Source organism: Taudactylus pleione, unplaced genomic scaffold, assembly GCF_031769625.1.
Source record: "Taudactylus pleione unplaced genomic scaffold, aTauple2 ptg000244l, whole genome shotgun sequence".
NCBI classification, from domain to species: domain Eukaryota; kingdom Metazoa; phylum Chordata; class Amphibia; order Anura; family Myobatrachidae; genus Taudactylus; species Taudactylus pleione.
This window is the reverse complement of record NW_028284646.1, coordinates 10,467,275-10,483,783: the sequence shown is the minus strand read 5'-3', so window position 1 is coordinate 10,483,783 and position 16,509 is coordinate 10,467,275. Positions and strand designations below refer to the sequence as shown.

General features: G+C 45.9%; 1 protein-coding gene across 3 annotated transcripts in view; it reads right to left on the bottom strand.

The window, feature by feature from the left end:
* Window positions 1-1,912: 1,912 nt before the first annotated feature.
* ERICH1 (glutamate rich 1) overlaps window positions 1,913-16,509 on the bottom strand; it is an 83,212-nt gene continuing 68,615 nt past the window's right edge. For all 3 annotated transcript variants that reach the window (XM_088479757.1, XM_088479758.1, XM_088479759.1), the window contains exon 8: window positions 1,913-2,013. In XM_088479757.1, the coding sequence (XP_088335883.1) occupies window positions 1,934-2,013 (80 nt within the window). In that variant the 3' untranslated portion in view covers window positions 1,913-1,933. The remainder of the gene's footprint in view (window positions 2,014-16,509) is intronic.

The window sequence follows — 16,509 nt, the reverse complement described above, 5'->3', positions numbered from 1 at the left end:
AAATGCGAAAAATCCACCTGCTGCAAGCACCTGCAATCCACAAACCACCTGACCCATCCATACAGCCCCCCCCCCAAGAAACCAATATCGCTACTTTTTATCCCTGTCTCCCCACTTTTTTCATTTTTGCCCAAAAAAAACACGTCTTTTTTTGGGGGGGGGGGGCTAATTCATCCTTTGGGGGGGTGTCCAAAGGGTTCTGAATAATTTCCCTACATTTGCACCCCAAAATAGAGATTTTGCACATTTTTCCAGCTGCCTTTCATTGGAGAAACGTTTCTGCCTATTTCAGTGCATTGAGTTTCCGCTTAGGCAGAGGTAAGATGCAAACAGGCGAAAAGCCACAATAGGCAAAACTTTACACCGATTTCGGCTTTTTCGCATCTAACTGAATCCGGCCCTTAGTGTCCTTTGTCCTCCACACTTGAGAATCCTGCAAACCTCAGTTGTCGCCACTATCACTGTTGTCCAATTAGCACATACTGGGAGAGGTATGAAGCGCCATCAACGCACGTTAAGTGTGCTGATACCGCTTCTCCCCATGTATGATTGGGGGCTGGGCGGTAAATGACAGGGGCACTATGCGCCCGTCATTATCGGCGCTGCTACCTACAAAATAGCAGCGCCGATAGCCTGGGCCGGTTCGCATGAGCGTTCGCTCCGATAACCTAGCCTGTTCGCCTGACTGTTCTACCCGCTGCAGATTTTGCTATGGACAGCTACAGCCTGGCGATGCCCTATCCCCACAGCAGGGATAGCTCTGTCCTTGCTGTTGAGGCGGCTGGCTCTAGGGCTGCACGCGAGGTTTCACGATACTTACGAGATCCCGCGCACACTCAGTGGAGCCGGCCGGGACTGAGAGACAGCGCATCAGCACTAGGCTAATGTGCTGTGTACTCAGGCAGGGATTGCCAGAGGGGTGAGTTATCACTCCCCAGCTCCGGCCGATGAGATGTTCATACATCTCATTGTTATTGCTTCCTGCATCGCCTCGGTAAAGAGGCAAAGCAGGAAGCATTATAGTGGTACGTTAAGTGCGGCTATAATACATCTGCCCAATTATTTCCTATTACCCCCTTCCTCTAAATTGTAAGCTCTCACGGGCAGGGTCACGTTTGTCCACTCTGTCTTCCTCTTGACATTTGCTGAATTGGTTCTACTGTAAATGAGTCTTGCACAAGCTGTAACCTTTCACCTTATGCTGCAGAACTCTTATATGCATGTCTGCCTGCCATCCATGTCTCATACCGAATTTATCTGTCTGCAATGTGATTTGATACTCCCCTAACATGTGATGCTAAAGGAATGCTTGCACTTAAGCTATATGTTATGTAGTGTGCTTATGCACTGTAATTCTGAAATGTTCTAGGTCTACCTGTTGTACGGTGCTGCAGATACACTGCAACACCTTATAAATAAAATATAACAATAATAGTAATAACACCCTGTAATTAAACTGTACTGCATTTTACTTATGTTCCAAGCAGAAAGGCGGCACTACCTCTTGTTGAGGAATACACTTAATAAGTTTAGTTTTAGTCTAAGAAATGTCATCAGTGTACAGTACATGGGCCAACTTTAATAACTGGTGTATCGCACACACACATACAACAGCAAACTTTTCATTCCCTGAAATATAGCGTGACACAGAACAACAGCTTATGGTAAACTAGATAACAAGCTTATATAATGAGCTTATAAATAATGTTTAGCAACTTAAGTCCTGTAAGCACATTTGCGAATATTACAGGATGCCTTTCCATATTACATCAGATGCATTCTATGTTTAGTGGTCCTAAAATAAGTGTGGTTGAAAGTTGGGGAAGTACAAATTTATGTTTGTGTGACCTATTGCTTATTTATATTGTTTTTATAAATTACATTTACAGTAAAAAAGTATATAAAAACACACCAGAAAATATTCAGACACTGGCTAAATTGCATGTTTTGCCTTTATTGGTAAAATATCCGAAATCCAGTAGTAAAACAAAGAACACAGTGCTCTTGTGTGATCTGAAAAACACAAAATAAAATAAAATTTAAAAAAAGGGTATTAATAAGCAGATGTAGTATACACTTCTGGTACACATATAGTAAATTCCACTTTCCGCTAACATTACTTGCGCTATTGACTTCCATACACATTCATAATAACTTTTATTATAAACCATAATGCTAGGGTGTTTCTTCATGAGGAATAAAAAGCAATGTGAGCTTCTGTCTGCCCTTCATCTATTCTGCATCCTAGTGGAACAAGATCACATATCACCTATGTGCACATACCCCAACAACCACCATTCATATTGTTCAGAATACAGTATGTGGTAACTTTTCAAAAACCAGCAAAGCCTAAAATTAATCATCTAATCAGCATAAAATAATAAAGTCTATCCATGTAAGACAGCAAATTAGACCACAAAATCTTATTTTTAATATTATAATTATTCAAAGACTTTATATTTAGAGAAAGAATAAAAGAAAATACACAGTGGTACAAATTAGTGGTGAAATAAAACAACAATGTATTAAACGTCTCTAGAATAGATAAAAAGTTGAAGAGATGCAATAGTAGAATAGAAAGAGAAGTAAAGTTGTTCATTTTAAAATAAGACAGGGTAGAAAGGGAAAGGAGGAGGAGGTGAATGGGGAGGGTGACTAACCAGCAAATGAGAAGGAAGAGGATAGGGTAGAGAGATAGGAGGAGGACTGCCAAGCATGCAGAGAGAACACAGTACTAGAGAGAAGGGAGAGCAGCTCCAAAGCAGGAGATCCAGAGCTCCCAGACGTTATTAAAGGATTTGGGGGCTATTCATATATTCTCCCCTATATTCATGCCAGATTCTATTAATGGTGGCTGGAATAGATGTAAAAAAGGACTTGCGCCACGCGGAGTCGCCGATGTGACATGCCGAATCAATTTGCTCTGATACTTCGTTGTAGGGGGTCAAGAAGAAGAGGTACTGAGGAGGGGGAACTCCACCCGGAGGAGGGAAAACAACAATCGTCAAATGCTTTTCCAGATGGGGAGCAGCTTAGGACATTATATGGTGGAAACAGACCACCTCAGAGCAACCTCTCCAACAGCTATCAGAGACCTGCTCTGAAAAGTTATGCAACTTAGTGACGTATTCAATTAGATGGGGTAATTTACAGCGCTGAGGCTGCTTTATCAAGGCAGTTCCTTGATAAAGAAGTGCTTTGATAAAGCAGCCTCCAGACAAAACGCGCGTTGGCGTTTCTACAATATACCGCTGGTTATATGTTATGAATATTTCGATGGCTTAATTAATGTTAATAGAAGTGTTATGGACTGCAGCATTAAGATTAGGGGTGTGCACCGGCCACTTTTCATGTTTTGGTTTGGGATCTTTCTTCGTGTTTTGGATCTGGATTGGTTTTGCCAAAACCACCCTTCCGTGTTTTGGGTTCTGGGTCTTGTGTTTTGGATCTGTATTTTTTTGGAAAAAAGCATAAAAACAGCTAAAATCACAGAATTTGTTTTTTTTTTGTTCCTATGCCATTGTTAACCTCAATAACATTAATTTCTACTCATTTCCAGTCTATTCTGAACACCTCACAATATTGTTTTTAGGCAAAAAGGTTGCACCGAGGTAGCTGGATGACTATGCTAAGCGACACAAGTGGGCGGCACAAACACGTGGCCCATCTAGGAGTGGCACTGCAGTGGCAGACAGGATGGCAGTTTGAAAGACTAGGCCCCAAAGAGTACATACTTGGCGCTGCTACTTTGTTGATGCATGTGCGGCTAAGGCACACACAAAACACAGAAAAAGAAAAATGTTTTAATTGTTTTGGGCACTTTGGAGGTTACACCTCCCTTCAACAGACCAGCCGGCCCTTGACTTATGACACAGGCGCACGCTTGGCGCTGCTACTTTGTTGATGCACACAAAAACAGAAAAAAAAATATATTTTTTTGCACTTGGGGGGGAGCACCCCTGATGGACAGAGCACCCCCTGTGCAACACTACAGCACCCCTTTAGGACTACAGCCTTTATGGGACAACAGCACTGCACAACACAGCACAGCCAGCCCCTATGGACAACAGCAGCACCAGCACAGCAACCCCCACCCTCCCACTATGGACAACACAGCCTTTATGGGACAACAGCACTGCACAAGACAGCCCAGCCAGCCCCTATGGACAAAAGCAGCAAGAGCACAGCAAACCCCCACCCTCCCTCTTCACTGTCCACAGTCGGAATGAAAAAATGGCGGGGACCTTTTATTGAATCCAAAACCCGCGAGAATCCGACAGTGCGAGGATGACGTTAAGCCTCGTTCCGGGAACGGAGTCTGGCGGGAAAACCAGAGCCAGACTCTGTTTCCGGCACAGATCGGGGTGGCTCGGATTTCAGAAATCCGAACCCGCTCATCCCTAATTAAGATGAATTATTGACAGTCACGACAGCGTTCAGATTGTTTAGAATCACGCAGTATTCTTTTCTGAAGTTAGAGGCAATATACAGAGCATATAAACTCACTAACTGCCTCAGAGCAGGAGAGGTGAACTGCTACTTTTATAACGAGATCAGACTACCAGCTGTAAAAGGATGCAATACGCCTTATGTATTGGGACACAAACGGTTACATAACGGCTGCAGTAGAGTCATCTTACTGTCTATGAATACTGGTTCTATAATTATTTAATAACTGACTAAAGAGCCTGCATGTTACATACGAGTGATATTATAGCGATACTTAAACCAAGGAATATTGTAAGACAATTACTAGGAGAAATATATATACTTAACCAGCAGTATTAAGTCAAAGTTTTAATCACACTATTTCATATTCTTTCTTTACACATCTATTTCTCTATACTTCTCTTTTGTTGAATTTTAAATATTTTGCCTAATTGGTAACCCTAAATTATACAATTTTAAAGTAAAACTAAAGGTGCCTATCCATACAGAATACTCTACTTTTTATTTTATTGTTGATGTATACATTAGAGTAATTGGTAGCACATCAGGAATTGGAATTATTTGGAGACAATACATTTTCCTATAAATATTTGGAATGATACTATCCATTATGAGATTATTTATTAATACCTGAGTCAGTATCACACATATATCTAACGAGCTTACAATTTACACAGATATCTACTTCACTGTATATTGTATTACTGGTGCGGGATCATACATTACTTTTGTATACATCACAAGCTTAATAGTATTCTCTGATGTTCAGCCTAGGCATAAATACCTATACTTGGAATGTCCTTCAGGTCACCCTTGTCCGATAACAGTGTAGCTCCTATCCACCACAGACGCATTTTAACTGTATTGGTCTAACTCAAGGTGGAAGACCAATGCGGTTGAAACGCGTCAGCATGGATAGGAGCTACACTTATCGTACAAGGGTGACCTGCCTCGGCTAAGCTGAACATCAGAGATTATTAAGATCGTTATAGGCCTCTTTATTACTCTTTTCTGGTACGCAGTATGGCTCAACGTTTTTATTGCACATGTGCTGTTTATGTGGTGATTAAAGGATTTCATGCTATGAGAAGCAACTTTTCTGTTTTTTGAGGTTCAATAATTACTACATTGGCTCAGAAAGACCCTCGATGATGAATACTTCACTAATACTGTTTTTTTTTTTTTATTTATGGGACTTTGGGAAATTAATTATCCTTGTATAGTACTAGTCCTTTACCTATTAATCTTTGTTCATGTTTTTCAAAATAAGGAGCACATGTCCTTTCTGTTTATAATATACATTTTTAGTATTTGGTAATACTATAGTGATTGTTGCTCCTCTTGGATTTTGCACAAAAGAGAAAACATTGTTTTATGTATAAGCTTTCCCAATGCGTTTATCAGTAGTAAATACACTGAATAGTACAGGGTGTCTGGTGAAAACTGAAAGAACACGATCACAACGCTAGCAAATAGTAGTAGGAGGTAGTGGGTGTGGTGACCATTATTGCTACAGTCATGCTGTACCTGTACAACAAAAATGCCATTAAACCACATGTAATAGACATTAGTAGGATAGGAGGGCTTAAAGGACATTTGTTTAGTGACAAACTAATGTAAAAGTAAGGATTTTTTTTAATGTATATAAAGAATAGCTATTAAAGCGACATTTAACCATTAACAGAAATTATACAATTACAATAATGAGAAGGTCTCATGACAGTCACAGAGGATTAAATTAATATTTGTGGAGCAATATGTCCAATCAGACAAGGGACGTATTCAATTAGGTGCGAAAAGCCGTTTTCAGCTAAAAGGTTTCGTCGGTGACGTAATTTCGCCTGGCGAAAACGTATCCCCGTATTAAATTCCAAAAACTTTTTGCTGGTGCGGAAAGTTGCAAACTTGCGGGAACCACCCTGCATCCGACAGTCCCCCCCCAGCTAAACTGGGTCAAAAAAATTCTAAAAAAAAAAATTAAGACCCCCAAAAGAGTACTTTCATTTCGAGTGGCAAAAAAAAACAAAGTTGGGGGACAAACTTAATAACTAGCTAAAATAGACTCCAGGGGGGTCCCCAATTAAGCCCCAAGGTGTTTTGAAGATTGCAGGTGCTTGCGTCAGGTGGATTTTTTACATTTTTTAAAACTTCACATTAGCAACTTCAAAATATGCTAGCACCCATTTTCATATAACCCAAATTTGCTGGGACTAGTTATTCTGATGAAAAAATAATGCCATTCTTCACCACTTATACAAAGACGCTAATAGCAAGCTTTTGGAGAAAAGAAAACCCAGATTACCTTTATTAGGGGTACTAGAACACCCCTATAGTCAACCCCTATGTCAGTGCAGCTTTCCAGGGGGTACAGAGTGCTTTCCCCTTTTTTGACAGTACTTTTCACCAGGTCAGAGTTCGCCGGGTGCCGTTTTCGCTGATTTTTAATTGAGTACGGGGATAAGCGGAAACGTACGTGATACTTTTCCACTTGGAAAACCAGCGATGACAGCGAAAAGTCCGGCATGCGAAAAGTAGGGGACTATTCGTACCTAATTGAATATGCCCCAAACAGTCTCCAAAAATACCTTCCGCTGCACGAATCATCCACATGGACAATCAGGTAGTACAATTATCAACATTAGAGCAGTGTAAAACGCTTGTGTACTTGGACGTTATAAATTGTACATTGTTGCAACATCTTGGCTCCTATTCTCACCTTCAACACAGAAATCATACAATACAATGATTGCCGACACAATTTATACAATGACAGCAAAGCACATATGGCGTAGAATGCAACCGGTTTGATTTCTTATCTCTTGTTCTAAAACCATCAACAAAAGACCAGGAATGATGATGTTCGTCCATGTAAGATGACGTTTTGCCTCGTTCTGAGTTCCGTTTTTTTGGAGGGAAAAATCCGAACTCCACGTGCAACCTCGAACCTATCCGAGCCTGCACATCCCTAATATATATATATATATATATACACACACACACACACACACATATATTTTTTTAAATATATATATATAATATGAGATATGGTAAGAACTTACCCTTGTTATCTCTATTTCTACGAAGTCCATAGGGTTCCACAGGATACCTTGGGGTATAGGCGATGGCGGCAGACATCCAGGCACCACAGAGTTAAATTTTCAGCCTCCCAGGATGCACTGGGGTCCCTCTCCTATACCCCGTCCCCGAGCCTCAGGCCACTCAGTTTCGTAACAAGCCATATGCCGGAGCAGGAGCAAAAAAGAGAGAGAAGACAGTCTGGAACACACAAGAATCACATTCTCACCAGAAGGAGACAGAGAAACCGGTGACCAGATCAAAGCCCTACTTCAGGGTCCATAGGGTATCCACAGGATACCTTGGGGATGTCCCAAAGCAGTATCCTTTAAGGGTGGGGACGCTCCTGTGCTGTAAGGAGAATCCGCCGCCGAAAGGAAGCATCCTGAGAGGCGAAGGTATCAAAAGCATAATACCTTACCAAAAATATGGACAGATGACCACGTGGCTGCCAATCACCGCTGAAGCGCCACGTCGAGCTGTCCAAGAAGGACCCACAGACCTAGTGGAAGAGCTTTAATAGAGGATGGAACAGGAAGACCTGTGAATCCATCCTGCCAAAGTTAGCGTAGTGGCAGGCCAACCCTTTTTATGGAAACCAGAAAGGACAAAACCGAGAGTCTGATTTCCTAAATGGACTGGTACGGTCAACTTAAATTCTTAGCGTCCGTACCACAGCCAAATAGGCCTCACCAGCAGACAGGACTGGGGAAGTAAAGGCAAGCACTGCCCTGTTCCTAGGAAAGATGAGAAAAAGGGAGGTCTACATGACAGAGCCTCCCATTCTGAGATCCTACTGGCCAAATTAAGAGCCAGAAGGAATACAGTCCTAGCCGTAAGCCATTTGAAATCCACTGAGCCCAGTGGATCAAATGGCGGTCCTCAGAGAGCCCTAAGGACCACAGCCAAATCCCAAGGAGCCACAGGTGGAACAAAAGGATGCTGAATATAACGTACACCCTGCACAAAGGTGCGGACATCAGGAAGAGTAGCAATCCTACACTGAAATCATACTAACAGGGCAGAAACCTGCACCTTGAGGTAAGCAAGGCGAAGACTGTTATCTAAGCCCACCTGTAGGAAAGCCAACCTCTGGATATCCGGAATACCCGAGGAGCCTAGCCTCTAGGGCGACACCTGAAAGAAAGTATACCATACCTAATGGTAAATTCTTGCAGATAAAAACTTCCGAGCTCTTAGCATGGACAGAGCCCCTGTTAACTATAGAGCTGGAAAAACTCCTAGACCTTAAGAGGGCAGTCTCCACCACAGACAACCCAGGTCTGGGGATCAGCCAGGATCCTGAGACAACAGGTCCGGGCGTAGAGGCAACAGCTTCGGAGTGTTAACTGAGAGGCTCCGAAGATCTGAGTAATAGTGCCATCTGGCCTACGCTGGAGCTATCAGCAGGAGCGTGCCTCCTTCTTGCTATTACTGGAGGAAGAAGGGATAACGGAGGGACGAGGTACACAACTTGGAAGGTCCACTGGACCTGCCTACCTCTATCAGAAGAGTCTCATCTCTGAAAGGCTCCACTTGTTCACCAGAAGATTGAACACCTCCTGATAAAGAGGACATTTCCCTGAATGCACGTCTTGACGGCTGAGAAAGCCTGCTTTCCATCTGAGGATTCCTGAGTGAACACTGCCGATGACGGCAGGGATATAGCCTTCCACCCAAGCCAGAATTCGGGACACCACTGTTAGTGTCGCCTGACTTCGGGAACCTCCTAGGTGGTTTACATAAGCCATCATGATGGCGTTGTCAGACTGTACCTGCACGGTATTTCCGTGGAGGACCTGTCCTGCATGCTGGAGAACCCTGAATACTGCTCAGAGTTCTCAGATGTTTATGGGAAGCGCAAAAACTACTGGTGTCCACCTGCCCTGGAACAAGTGTGGACCCGTCATGCTTCCCAGCCACGGATACTGGCGTCCGTCGTCAGAAGGACCCTGTCCGCAATCCCAAAGGGGGTGCCCCTTGTTTAGGTGAGCTTTCTGCAGCCACCAGGCCAGAGAGAGACAAACCTCTGGGGAAAGCCTATTGACTTTATCCTATGGGGCAACCCATCCCATCCGGAGAGGATCAACTTCCTTAGAGTGAAGCTGGGTACTCTCCACCATGTCGAACAGCGACATCCTGGAACCCAGGAACCACATTGCCAAGTGAATAGACACTCGGCGACTCTGCAGGCAACTGCGTACCTTTGCCTGTAATGCAGAGATCTTTTCCTCAATCACAAAGATCCTCAGATGTTGGGATATGGAGCATCCTCTGTGAAGAATCAGAGAGGACCATTTCCAGTTTATCAGTCAGCCCTAACGTAGCAACACAGATATTGTCCGTTGCATATGGCACTGAAGTATCTCTGGAGACCGTGTAACAACAGGAGGTCACTCGGATAGGGTAACAAGCGGACCCCCTGTCTCCGCAGGTGGGCTGCCATAACTACCATGACCCTGGTAAACCGTGAGGCGCGGAGGCCAGACCAAGGGGCAATGCCAGAAACTGGAAATGCTTATCGACCACTGCAAACCTGAGGAAAACACTGGTGTGCTAAGAAAAGAGGGATATTCAGGTAGTCACCCTGAATATATCCAACGACACCACAAAATTCCCAGGCTCCATTGAATGATGGAATGCAGGGTCCCCCTCCCGAACCGAGGAACCCTTAAGAATTTGTTGAAGGATTCAAGGTTGAGAATGTCCTGGTAAGACCCAATGGGTGTCTGTACCAGAAAGAGGATGGAGTAATACCTCATTCCCCTTTGGGGCAACGGAATATGTACTATAACTCCTGCCTGGAGCATAGAGTGTAACACCCTCAAAAATTACAGGGCCTTGTCCTGAATTGACAGAAGTCCTGTAACGAAAAACCTTCTGGGAGGCTTTTACTGGGAGGAAAAGACATACCTTCAAGAAAATACTTCTCTTACCCCAGTGTCCGTGGTGGTCAGACACCAGCACTGGGCGAACTGGAGAAGCCGGCCTCCAACTCTGGGGGCTCCCGAGAGGAGGCCCGTCCCGTGAGGCTGAAGGCTTATAGTCCAACTTGGGAGTAGGACGTCTTGTACTCCAAGCCTGTGCTTATGGCTGAGCAGATTTCCTGGCTACTGACTGTCTTGGAAAGCTGTATTTTAGACTTACCCTGGCCTCACAGGGCCGAAAAGACAAAGTCCCAGACCCTGATGGGACTGTAGCCGATGGCAGACACGCAGACGTAGCTGCTGCCTGCAGGGCCACAATTGCGTCCAGACGAGGGCCAAACAGGACTTGTCCCGTAAAAGGCAAAGGATTCCAAATGGAATCTGCGTCAGCTTTCCAAGAGCGCAACCACAGGGAGCGGCAAGCCGCTACTGCTGCCGAGGAGATTCTGGAAAGGAGTAGGCTATATGTAAGACCGTCTCATTATGAACGTGGCAAAGTCTCTGAGAATTTGCCACTATCCACCTGCTCTGCTGGAGAGTCAGTGTGCAAAGATCCAGTTACCTACTCAGTGTTCCATGGCTCTGGCCCCCCAGCACACGGCCATAGCCGGCCTGGAAGCCCCTCCAGCAAGGGAATATTGGATTTTAGATATATTTGCACCTTGCAATCTGGAACCTCCTTCAAAGAGGACCTGGAGGGCATGGGCAACGTAGCACTCCTCACTAGGCGTGTAACATGAGAATCTACCCGTAAGGTAACTCCCATTCGGAAATGTAATTATCCGCAAAAGGAGTATGAAAAAGGTCAACCGTTTTTGAGGCTGGAACCGCTTACCCGGATTTTCCACGCCTCCTCTAAAATGATCCACCTGACCAGATAGAGGAATTACAGTGGCAACACCCTTATCCTTAAAGAAGGCATATTTGGATTTAGCCACGGGGGATATGTAATAACCAAAGCCGCACGGACTGCCCGTAGAAGGCCAGGTATATAGACTTTAGACCCAGACTACGCCTCCTTTGCACTAAGGGGCTCGTGTCTGAAAAAGTCAATAATGTCACCGTCATCAGACGTCATGTCCGTCTGAGACCCGAAAGGCCTAAATGGTGACTCCCCCTGTAAAACGTCCATCAGGTGCTATACCATTTGGACAATAAATTCACCCACACAGGCTCCTGCGAGACCTGGGGGGGCGAAAAACAGGATACACCGGGGTACCATCAACTGTCCAGGGACCCCTGCTTGTGATGAGACCACCACAGGCTGCGATAACCCCTTGGGGAAACGCAGGGGGCGTTGCCCACAAAGGCTGTAAGCATCTTAGCCAGCTGAGGGCGGTCCCCTTTTTTGTGCAGGCACAGTGACAGAAATGGGGCGTGATATATAATACAACATGGCCGCCATAAACCCTCAGTGTCTACATATCCCTCTGCTAACTGCACATGATATCAGTACATTATAGCTGGAAGAGGATATCCTCGTTCACTTTCCGACATGAGGAGTGTGAACGGAGCGTATGTGACCTCCCACACAGAAAAACCATGTTTACTGTGAGGTAATAAACACCCTGCGACACCGCACCGCAAGGGCTGTAGCAGAAGAACAGGGATAGGAAAAAGCTGACAGTCAGAAATGAAAGTACAAACAGCGCTAGCATTTAAGTCACATACAATGCACAGATAACATCCTGCATTACAGGCACTGCAATCAACTACACAGACCAGAGCCTGGTAGGAAACAGTGCTGCATACAATGACCTTAATTGAAGGAGAGGTATGCGGGGGACCCGGACCGCAATGGCATCTGTATCAGCTTCCAGCAGCGTTTGCCATCCCCAGCACATGTAGTGAGAAAATGGCCACCGAGGAGCAGAGAGAAGGCAGGGCCCGGGGGAGGAGCGCTGACACAGCCCGCTCAGACCGCTGTGGAATGGCACTGTGCAGCGGGGGAGACGCCGGCTGTGAGACAGGGAAGGCGTTCTCCCCTGGCGTGCTATCAACCCCTGGGACGCCGCGCTGTACCGCACATGCTACGGCCCGCTGTCCCTGGTGGTCTAGTGGAAGGCGCAGGATCAGTACCTGGCCCCACGCGCAGCCGGTCCCCAGGGAGCCCCCTGCCTGGGGACCAAACAGGACTGTGTTACCGGCGGGTGCCCACCGCGGGACCCCGCCGCTTACCTTGTTCCCCGTGCATCCGGCCACAGTCCAGGTAGCCGGGGATCACCGCTAGCTGTGACCCCAGCTACCTACCAGCATCCCCGGAATGGTACCGGCGTTCTGGTACCGGCGGGGTGTAGGAGTGACAGCATAGACGTCAATACTGACTGTCCTATGCTGGAGCACTCTAGTTGTGCAGCCACAGCTGCGAAGAAATATTCAGGGGCCTTAAAAAGACCCCCCTCTGTACGGTGCGACTGGTCCGGCCCGGCACCTACGAAAACTGGGTGGCCTGAGGCTCGGGGGCGGGGTATAGGAGAGGGACCCCAGTGCATCCTGGGAGGCTGAAAATTTAACTCTGTGGTGCCTGGATGTCTGCCGCCATCGCCTATACCCCAAGGTATCCTGTGGATACCCTATGGACCCTGAAGTAGAAATATTTTTATATTTTTTCAGTTATAACACTTACTACATGCAAGCACTGTTTATTAATTTCTATATGTCAACAACACAGGAAAAGAGGGCATCAATAACAAAAGGTGCATTGTGGGCAAGATAATTTGCATATATGCAAATTATCTTGCGAATAGAGCATTGTGGTTGATGTGGTGCTTACACTCTTTTCCTGCAAGGTTGACATATGGGAATTAGTGGTGATTGGTATGTAGTGGGTATTGTGGGAGAAGAGATATATTAGAAAAAAAAAAAAATTAGTCTCTCTAATTTTAAATGTTTCTGATATAAAGGGACATATAAGAAGCCTGATACACATTAACAATCAATGGAAGACACTGATAAGAGCAGAGGAGACAGAAGGAGACCAGGGATCATTTACTAATGACAGCTGTCTGCGGCACACTGCGCAGAGCAAACAGGAGACCACTGATCATTTGTTAATTATGTCGGGTGGCAACGGCACCCCCCCCTCGGTCGGCGCCCCTGGCGAGGGCCATCCAGGCCAATAGGAAGATACGCCCCTGCAGTGCATAGCTCTGCAACTTAATACAGCCGCCACTTCGGACAGCTCTGAATCAGGCCCAAAGTGTTTCTTACCTGACTCTCCAAGTTGCCTGAAAGCCAGCACTGCAAGAGAATATACAATGGGGCCTTCTAGTACAGGTAATGTAAATAGTTAGACAAAAGGCATTTTTGAAATTATGCACACAAGATAAGAACAAAGTGAATATTCAGTACTGTGGTGCTGAAGCAATAAACATACTATACATGAAGAGAAACTAACAGGTTACAGATTATGTCTAATAAAAAGAGAAAGTTCATGCTTTGTTCTGGGAATAAACTAAATGTCCAATGCATATCAAGCAGTGTACGTCTTGTGCTTTTATACTGGTTCCCTGCCCATTATTTCTTGGCAGTGGTCTTTCTTGTTTAATGTTTTAAAAGAGCAGAATACTTAACTCCATTACTGTTTTAGCTACAGAACTTCAATGGGAAAGTGCAGAAGGTTAGGGAGAGTTTTAAGGGTTTATAAGAAGATAAATCATCTCCATTAAAAGGTTATGACATGCAAGATTTATATTTGTCCGGCAGCCCTTTAAGATCAAGCTTTTTACTATATTATAGGAGCATACTATAGATTATAAAGTCTACAGATTGTATGGCCCTCTCCCCATTGTGTTCTCTACATAACCCAGTGGTGCTATAGCGCATCCTTTATGCGCTATAGGCAACCAGGGGCCCAGTTTTAAAAAATGAGCAGATCCCGCACCAATAAGATCTGGCTGTGCTCGCTGCAGCCAATAGTGATTTACTAGCGTCTCCCATCCCAGTCCGCCCTCTTCTTGCAGTTACAAGCTCAATATCATTCATGACCGCAACGGTCGCTGCCCCTATGAAGAGTTTGAGACTGAGGGGGTCATTCAGACCCGGTCGTTAGTGCCGATGCGCTCGGACCGGGTCGATGGCCCCCCACAGAGCATGCGCACGACGGCGCGGGCGTGCGCATGCGTGAGACCCGCTACGACCAACAGCGCCGGTCGTAGCCGGTCTCGATCCAAAGGGGGCGAGCTGTCGATGTTGATTGACAGCTCGCCCCGTTTGGAAGGCGGGCCGGGGAGGGGTGGCAGCCCAAACGGAGGTGTTCCCATGGGAACGCCTACCGTTTGGGGGCGGCCCCACTGACATCACTAGTGATGTCAGTGGAGAGCTTCCGGCTCTGACAGAGCCAGAAGCTCTCCGGGGCTTATGACAAGTGAGACCCTACCCTAGGGTCTCGTCGTAAGCCCCGATGGTCGCGATGGTCTGTGACCATCGCGACCATCACCGGAGCGGTCGTTAGAGCTGTGGGTGTTAACCCACACCCTAACGACCGCAACAGAGGCGGGCAGTCAGGATGCAAGTGGCCGCCCAGTTTCTGAGCGACCGTTTGCATCCTCCGACCGCCTGTGAATGAGGCCCTGAATGCGTCCGGCCCAAGCCCCAGATATGACACCACCATCTAGACTGCCCCGACCAATGAAGGAGGGGAGACATCCTTCCTCACCAGCAACAAGCCGCAAGTAACTGCGAATTAGATCCCACCCGCGTTCCAGCTCCGGAGGGTGGAAACCCTAATGTAACAGAACCAGTCATCTTCTAACCTTGCTCCAGCGGCGCCCCCGCCACACAAGGCCAACGAAACCACCTGGACCCTTCCCAGGTCAGCCAACCAGGAGAGGAACTCCACAGGGGAAGGTGTCACCCAGGCCCAGATGCAGAAATAAAAACAGAGAGCCCGTCTCTCCCAGCCATTGAGTACTATGGCATTGCTGCATTAACAACATGGACCTAGTTGTGCCACAATAGAGTAACACATTTTACAGCAAATCTGAATACTTGTTATTTAGTTAGATTGAACTGTGACTGACAACATTTTACACTGGCTTTTTAATTGCTATGGGGCATATTTATCAATTATTGCAGCAATAAGATATTAAGTATCCCCAGAATGTATACTTCATCACATCCCCCATAGGGGCTCTGATAGGAGCCCATCCATGCAATGTGTAAAAGTAAATTGATCACTAACGCAATCACTGTACTTACAGGTTACAGCATAAATTATGATGGGACTCAGAAATGGTTAGACAGGACCCTGCTTTTTTAAAGTGAGGGGTCCCTGGGACCCACATATTGTTTTTTGCTCAGTACTACTACAACCTAACCTCGCCCCGCAGGCTAACACGGCGGCGCCTAACACTAACCGTCAGCATCCTCAGACTATCAACATTTCACGTGGCGACAGTTCAGATATCGACACTGTGAACATGCCAACATTCTGAGGATGTCTATATGGTGGCTGTCAACAGATTGAACTAGGTCGACATTTTAGTGTCGACATGGTTACTGTTGAGTATGTGACCAGATACCGCCAGATAAGACCGTGCCGCCCTTATCCATCCTCCAGCGTTTGAAGAGGAATCCTTTGAGCACATATGTAGAATGGGTTCCTCATAGTCCAGGGCCCAGCAGTGATGTAGTAGTCTGACCAGAGACATCACTGCTGATGTTGCACCACATAATGCTGTGCAAATGGCACTTTGAAATACATGTGCTGGTAACAAAAGTGCAAAGAAGGGAAATTCAGGGAGACAGGGAGATCATCAGTCCCCGCTGAGACACGCTCTGCATGATGGTGATTGGAAGGGATAATGCCAATTTGGGGGTAGGTTGTGGCAGGAATCTATTGGCACTGGGGGTCGTGCTAGTTAATTCGCTAAAAGTGTATTGGCTATAGAAAGAATGGGGGTACAAAGCTTAAATAGTGCAACATGACATTGGGGGGGGGGTTAGTGCTAAAATGAGAACCATGGACACTTGGGGGAGGGGGATAACGTTACAAAGGAAATGGGGGAGGGGATGCTAGACACCTCCTAGGCAAATTTTTTCAAGCCTTATGTAAATA